This window comes from Dermacentor silvarum, chromosome 1 (genome assembly GCF_013339745.2).
Source record: "Dermacentor silvarum isolate Dsil-2018 chromosome 1, BIME_Dsil_1.4, whole genome shotgun sequence".
NCBI classification, from domain to species: Eukaryota; Metazoa; Arthropoda; class Arachnida; order Ixodida; family Ixodidae; genus Dermacentor; species Dermacentor silvarum.
Genome location: NC_051154.1, coordinates 21,908,095 through 21,915,782, shown reverse-complemented (window position 1 = coordinate 21,915,782; position 7,688 = coordinate 21,908,095). Strand labels below are relative to the sequence as shown.

Below are 7,688 nucleotides of genomic sequence, written 5' to 3'. Positions count from 1 at the left end.
TGTACTGAATTACTGCACCGCTCTGCAGTGACTGAGTCAGAGAAGTTATCTGGCTGTATTCCACCTATATGTGTTGATCACTTGGACACCCACCGGCTGAGATATCTGGCGCTATCTATGCTCTTAATTGTTGGCACCCACAAAATCCATTTTCCACCACTGTCAGTGACTGCGGGGCTTATCATGCTCGCGGCGAAACGCGGTCTGGCCATTTGTACTCCCACCCTTACGTCCTTACACCTGTTCTCCCTCAACAGCCTCTATCTCGTCCACACTGATATGACACGCATGTGAAGAACGACCTATCTGCATGCCTGCTGCCAAGTGATAAGGGCTGTGTGTCGCTGTTGACCAGGTGAGTATGTCGACTCCTGCTTAACGCGGACAACGAGAAGCAGTTTTTCACCAAAGGTAAATGCGTCCCATGCAGTGGCGCAGTCCATTATTATTAATAATAGTAATATTATTTAGTAATTTATATTGCGAATGGTGAGCTGTTCACGCTACTTATAGCGGAAAGCCTCGGAGAAGAGACTTGCTGGGCAATTGGCGCTAACGTTTTGCAGTAGAACGTACCAACGAACAAGGCGCGTTCATGCAGTTTCGGAGGAACTTGGATCAAGTTGCAAAGCAGTCTAGTAGAAACTTGCAAAGGAGCGCAGCTTGTGCTTTCTCGAGTTTGACACCGCCAGCTGCACTGGCTCAGGGGTCGTGGCGTTGTGTTGCTAAATAAGAGCAAGGCCGCGAGTTTCGTGCCCGGCTGCGACGTCATGCACTGCAATGGCGGCGGAATGCAGAACTGCTTGTGTACTTAAATTTAGGCACACGTTCAAGAACCTAGGCTGTCGAAATTAAACCTGAACCCCACACATACGGCGTCTCCTATAAGCCCAGGTGTAGCTTTGGGCCGTCGTTGAGCCTCGTCAATCAATCACCTTTTCAATCCTGTTATTACCTACGGTTTTCCATTTCTGTGCTTTGTTGTGCAACAATTCAGAATACGTATTATTCGCCGCGTAAGCAGCCCAAATGCAACTCACGACGTCCGAATGCTGCTTGCAGTGGGCCGTCAATGTACTATACCTTGAAAAGTCTTTGAATATCTTGTTGCCATGTATACCACTTTTATGACGAAGCAATTTCGAAAATCGGCTCAGCTTAGCGTTCACTCACCATGTCGCTCATATTGTGAACGACTGCAAAGTTTCACGGAGTTCTCCTCCCATCAGTGACTCAACAGCTGAGGCGTTCCGCGTCTGAATGCATTCTCGCAGGTTCGACTCCCGGCTGCGGAGGCAGCATTTTAAAGACTCTTCATCTAGCCCGCCGCTGACGCCGAATGCGCACATGCTGAGCCAGAAATGTTCGCGGTGTTCGTTTCATTTCAAGCTGGTCTAATCGTGCTCGGCAGCTACGTGCCACTTTGTGCTTGTATACGAGTAGGGAGCCCCGACCTCAACTCTGTACGCCATCGAAGCCCAAAGCGGGTGGTCTAACGATACGACGGGATTGGGTCGAAGCCATTTACAGCGTTAATGATGTCATCTCCGATGTGAATAAAATATGTCCTCCGAGATCCGTGAGAAACGACGCGTTTCTGGTGAGCAATCCACGGAGCCATATGACCAACGTGCCACTGTTATACTATCTCCCAGAGGTCGAAATTACTACACTTGAATCAGCCGGACTGAAACATCCGCATTGCAAATGTTCACACGGCTTGCGAACGCGTTTTCTAAAGAACTAAATTTTACTTGAGGCGTACCGTACTCATTTGAAGAAACCGGAGGGTGCGCGAATGCACAGAGCACAAAGTTCAAGAACGTGTCCAAGGACAAAGACTACGCGAGAGAAAGGGCTGGGATTCAAACAGATCAGCCTGAACTATATGGGTTACTCGTGGAAAGTTAGTTCCAAAAGTAACTTCTGCAGTTTCGGCACGAACGAGGCCTGCATATATTTCATCCTTTTAGTATGCCGTGTGACTAACCGTGCAAAAAAAAAGAAAAATGGAACTCATAATTTTAACCCAACTTATCGAGAGGGCCTTAACGACGCCATTAAGGCTACATTGCTCCTTAAGTTTGTTCAAGACGATGAGCCATTCGATATCTTTCATTTTGCGCGTTGTACATTCTGCGCACCCCCCGTCGTCTTTGAATGCACGACTTAGCCGACCGCGATGAAATCGTTAGCGAGTTAGCAGCTGTCCAATGTCATAAGCTTCCCTTTCTTTGTTTTCTTGAGAGCACGAAACAACTATAGCACAGAAACGCGTAAACTTCAGCTATTAGTGCCATCGATCCTTAAGTACACTCGAGGTTAGCGTCCAAATAAACCGTTATACAGAGAAGCCTTGCTGCGCTCCAGCGGATGGTGCCTGGAAGGATGATTCGCTTGAAGATTGATTCAGTTGCCGCGGGTATATGGCTGGCCATTTACTTTTCGTTCGCTGGCCGTTACACCCCCCTACTGAAGGACGTTAACATTTATCCAGAAAGAATGAGCCGAAGGTGGCGCCCGTCTTTCACCGCTGTCCGTCGAGCTTTCCGGGGGTGCGAAAACACGCACGCTCCCGGTAGTCACGCAGGTGCTTAAGCGGATCTTGGTAGCCAACACCTTTTCGCTCGCGTGCGCCGCCGTGATTGAAAAGAGGAAGAAGGGAGCACGCTCGTTGGGGCGCATAATACGCGCCCATCCAGGTGTCCGCAGCACGTCGGCTTATTTTTCCCCCGCCACTATCTCCCTTGTCATCGTTGTGCGCAAGCGCGTGCGGAGAGGAACGAGTCTGCCGCCGCGCGGTGGTCGCCTCGGCGCGAGCGGCCCAAACAGGTTGCACTGCAGAAAGCTGACCACGGGGCGCCGTCTTCCGCCCCACGCAGTAGTGACGGAGCGGTCGCGAAGTGGCGAAAAGTCGTCGGCGGTACCACCAGGTAAGTGCACGTCAGAAGACGCCCCGCGCGGCTGCGCGACTCGAAAGCACGCGCTGTGTCCAGTGGCTGCATGCCCAATGATTGCACGCCGTGTTTCCCCGACTAACGAACGACCTTGGTCCCGGTTCTCGAGCGGCGCGACGCGAGGAGGAGCGTGTCTTGTTTTTTCCATCGGCCAGCCTTCGCCGCTTCAGCTGGCTCGGCCCGCAGTAGCTCGGCGCGCGCGATCGAGTGCGGAGCGCGCTCAACGACGATGCTCCATTCCAGGTGGTGGCGATGAGCGGCACGACCAGGCTGCTCGCATTGTGCCTCCTGTCGAGCGCCGTGCGCGGCGTGCCCAAGCCGCAGCAGACAGCCCTGGAAGGCCTGGTCGCTGCACGGGATGTCCTGTCCACCCTCGAGACGACGCCGCTGCAGAATGTGGTGCTCCAAGACCGCGCATTCCGCGTCGGCCTCGGCGCATTCAGTGGCGAGGCCACTCTCTCCAACGGGACTCTGCGCAGTGTCTCCGGTGTGCGGGCCGTCAACCTGACGCCAGCCGACGGCTCTGAGTCTTCGGTCATCCGCGCCGATCTGCCCCTGAGCAAGATGGTCATCCACTACAACGCCAACGTTACGTTCAACTCACGCACCGAACTGGCCGGAATGGACGTCGAGGTGGACTCGCTCGAGCTGGTCGTGGAGCTGAGCCACGAGGGCAAGGGCCAGCTGGAGCTGCAGTCCGTCGAGGCCCGCGACATGGCTGAGATGCGTGTGCGGTTCAGCGGCCTCCGCGTGTTCCAGGCACAGAGCGACCTGCTCTCGTTGCTCTTCCGCGGCGCGTTTCGCTTCGACATCGAGGACGAGGTGGTGGCCATCTTCGAGGACATTTTGCGCGAGCTGGTCGACACCCACAACATCAACAACCTGTGATACACGTACAGTGCTGCTCTTGGCGAAGATCAGTTGGGCAGTGAAATATGCTTCGCAGACAATGTCGTGTTCCTACCGCAATGCTGGTCATGTGCTGATTGCCGCTTCGGTCATAATCGCGACTATTAAGGCGATCCTCACTGGTCTCTTTCATACGAGACGCCCCGTTCATAAAAGCGGATATGTCTGTCTAATCAATGTAGTTCACCTTTACTTCGTATCTCGTATATTCTACTAAGCATACTATCGGGCAGTTTAGGTCTGATAGTATGCTAATAGTATGAAACTTGTTCTTGGTTAACAACCGTGACTTCGTACCTGTCGTATACCTATAGTGCAATCCTTTTCATTTTTGCGTCCTGAAAAGCAACGTCTGTGCGTGTGTTACATACAAGGCGTACTAGTACGCGAGGCAAAGTGGGCTCGCTTTCTTCGCTGTTCTCTCATGCATGTTTGGTTACGCGCAGGCTTAGCTTTGATTTACGACTTTTTAGTCGTAAATTGCCTCCCCCCCCCCCTCCACATGCGCTGTCTTTCACGTGTGTGTACAGCTATTAATAGCCTTTCCGTTGCAATACTTTCAGCCTGACTTTGAGTTAGCATGACAGCGCGCTACCGTCAAAGCCGGGAATGCTACAACGTTAGAGCCTTTGTGAAAGAAATCATTCCGTGAAAACATTTTTTTTTCTGTCTATATAACCTTTCCCGGGTTTAACCTGCCCAAACCGAGACATTACCAATCCGTCTTCTTGCAGTTCGCGTGACTATACAGGATTGAGTTAATTCGAAAATGGAGTATCGGGCAGTAAATATTTTTGGCAGTTTCTCCCGATGGGTGAAGCATTAAAAGTGATCGCAAAGGTTGGTGTTGCGCTGAAGCTGAACCGAATGTGTTCTAAGAACACGCGGGGGCGACACGTTGGCGTGCCCAGCTTCTGCGGCGCTGCAGAAACGGCGCCCTTGTAGCTATAAGGCGTCTCGCAACGCTGGCGTGAAAAACTGAGACGAGGACTAAGAGACGTGGGCAGTTTTGTAAAACGCAATATTCATATGGCGCCAGCAAATCATCGAAGGGACCTAAAAAATCATTTCATCGCCATTTTTTAGTATAAAGTAATGCCCGGAGCCCTGGCTATCCATGGAAGCATTTGCGTGGCGGTAATGCGCTTATAGCCCTGACTCGATAACGAAACTATAGTTCACTCTAACGTAACATTCAAGGGACACTGCTCGCGCATCTGTCGCTGGTACAACACGGATGTCGTCGCATGTCCAACACCTGTCGATGTCAGGCTCGCATGTGAGTGAGCTTTACTAGCGTGCTACTTCTTCTTTTGTTCACCTTTCCATTCTCGTAGAACCCGTAGTATTATACCCATTGAAGAAGCTGTTATGAACAATTTTTTTGTTACCGTTACTGTTATGTGACAGAAAATTGTTTTTTAACGAGCGCTTCTAGTCGCTCATTTCGTTTGGTACTTGGGAATGTTTCTCGTGCAACCCATGTAAGCTCATGCTGTTATTGTTGACAACGCAGCACGATTATTCATGCGAAAGGTGCATAGCTACTGAAACATAAAGCAGCCTACAGAAAACTAGAATCTGTGGTAATGCGGAAACCTGCATTTTGCGAACGATCTGTGCAGTTTGTTTCATATTACAAAGAAAGAATTCAAAACAGTGGCCTAAAAAATGTGGTTAGCAGTATATTGAAAAGTTTCAGAAAGCAAAATTCCTCAGTGCAGCTTTTGTTCTTTCATTTATACTCTGCCATATTGAGTAGACAGTCATTTCACTCTATCTACCGCGTAACAGTCGTTCAGATCTCTGCATTCATTCTAATAAACCTTCCAAGTATCTCAACGTTGTTGATTAAAAAGTCCGTCGCAGTTACTGCTTGCAAACATCACAGCCTTATCGCTGGACGCAAATTTGTTTCTTGTCTAAATGAACATTTCCTCTTCGTCTCGCGACCAAGCCGCTCTTTCCTCGTGCACTTTATCCCGTTGTTTTTCCAGCTGCGCAACCTAAGCACCGAAGGCGGTTCCTGTGTGCGGAAAATGTATATGTAGACTACGACTGCAGCTGAACCAGCTCAAGGCTTTGGCGTCGACATGACCGTCTTTGAATGACTGTCTGAAAAACGTCCCATGTGGACTACAGTGATGCGCGAGGACGTTGCGCGTGTCAGCAAGTGCTACGCAGTTGAGCAAGGCGCTTTTTGCCAAGCTTCTTTTGATGTCACTTGAAACACTGATGTCACGCGTTGGGTCTGTTTCTTTGTTTCTCTGTGTGTGTATGTGTGCGCGGTCGCGAAAGTGCCGAACTTTTAGTGACTGAATTTTTTTTTTCAAATGTGTGCGTGGTGGTTGGGTGTTTATTTATCAAATGTTAATATAAGGTATGCATACGCTGCTTCTACCCAGTCTCCAGACATTTTTTTTTAATTATTATTATTGCGTATGTCAAGCGTATGAAATAAAGACTGCACTGTGATATTTATATCGAAGCGCGAGCGTGTCTTTTTTTTTCATTATTTTTCTGTTTATCATTTAAGTACCGCTTAGTACCACTGCTTTTGATTTTGCTGTTTTAGGCCAGTCGGCTGTGCGTCGGAAGCAAAACAAGCGGCAAGACTCCTTTTTCTGCGAGGCTTTTTTCATCCATGCGCGTAAAGCAAGACTTCGCTCCTTCGCATGGGGAAAACCCTTGAGAATCCGGTGCCTGGCTAGGTGATCTACATTCGTTTACATAAACTCTCTATACAGCAAATTTCTGGGGAAAGCACATGTCCCGTCTTTCGTGGTTCATTAGAACAGGAATCAATCGCGGGCTCGGTACACAGACGAAAAAGAAGGACAAAGATGTAAAGGTTTTGAGTAGCGCAAGAGCGTGAGAATAATGCGCCGAACGAGAGCGCGCTAAGTACCAGTGCTTCAGTCTTGGTCTGTGTCGCGTCTTGCGTGCTGTTCGACACATTTATGATCACTAGTTTTCAGTGTCCTTACTGGTTATTAAATAGAAGACACCTTCATTTCCGTGCTTTCTATTCGTTGTTTCTGTAAATGTCATTATAATAATGAGGCTTTAATGTGACAAACGCGGTAAAGACAAAACGTAAAGCTTGTTTCGTGACTTCCATGCAGTTGTACTATAGTGTACCGACTTCCGCCCGGTATAGACAGGAGTCGCACTATCTATCTTATGTTAACTGTCGTTGTTGATGCATTCGTACTCAATCTTCTAGTATCTCGACATTATTGAATAAAAAGCTGTCAGTTGACAAGTCATCGCAGTGTCCGAGTGCAGACGTAATGGGGTGCGAACCGACTTTATGGAAGGCAAATACTATTGTCCTGGAATTGTTGCCAGTACACTGTGACGGAGACTTTTGTGGGATAAGTGCACGTTCTCAGTCACGCCTGTTTATTCTTAAAAAAAGAATGCGGCAATGCATTCCTAAAACCTGCTGAGTATTTCTCGAACGTTTGATAGGCATGCGAAATTCTCATAAGTGTTGCACATGAGAGTGAAGCATCACGCTTTGGTGATCTGTGCAATCTATGGACTAAAGTGTTCCAACATGACTTGGGACTTGGACTAAACTGTTGCCAGTCACATTTTCCCTGACTTGGCCGTGATCTGCCATGCGCATTTTACATGTGACGTAAGCTTTTCTGCATTTGTGAAATTCCAAGCCAGCGCCTTAAAAATACATGGTACCACTTTGTCCCATCGTATACATTTGCGCCGCATTCAGTCGCAACAACTCCGTTTCGTATATGAAGCATAATAAACTTCAACGATGCGTAGATTAGATGATGCTTTGTTTATGTGGGCACT

General features: G+C 48.8%; 1 protein-coding gene across 3 annotated transcripts; it reads left to right on the top strand.

Annotated features, from left to right (window-relative positions):
* The first annotated feature begins 240 nt into the window (after positions 1-240).
* On the top strand, positions 241-4,043 carry LOC119458027 (uncharacterized). Of its 3 annotated transcripts, none has more exons than XM_037719844.2 (2): positions 241-355; positions 3,201-4,043. In XM_037719844.2, exon 2 carries the CDS (start codon positions 3,210-3,212, stop codon positions 3,843-3,845), a length of 636 nt encoding a protein of 211 aa, XP_037575772.1. In that variant the 5' UTR covers positions 241-355; positions 3,201-3,209; the 3' UTR covers positions 3,846-4,043. The 3 variants fall into 3 exon arrangements, with proteins under 3 accessions (XP_037575772.1, XP_037575765.1, XP_037575757.1); XM_037719837.2 differs by having other exon boundaries at positions 332-411; XM_037719829.2 differs by lacking the exon at positions 241-355 and adding an exon at positions 2,198-2,933.
* The last annotated feature ends 3,645 nt before the right edge of the window (positions 4,044-7,688 follow it).

What these genes read in the sequence shown, in the direction of transcription:
- LOC119458027 (XM_037719844.2), top strand. Translation starts at nt 3,210, where the DNA reads ATGAGCGGCACGACCAGGCTGCTCGCATTGTGCCTCCTGTCGAGCGCC.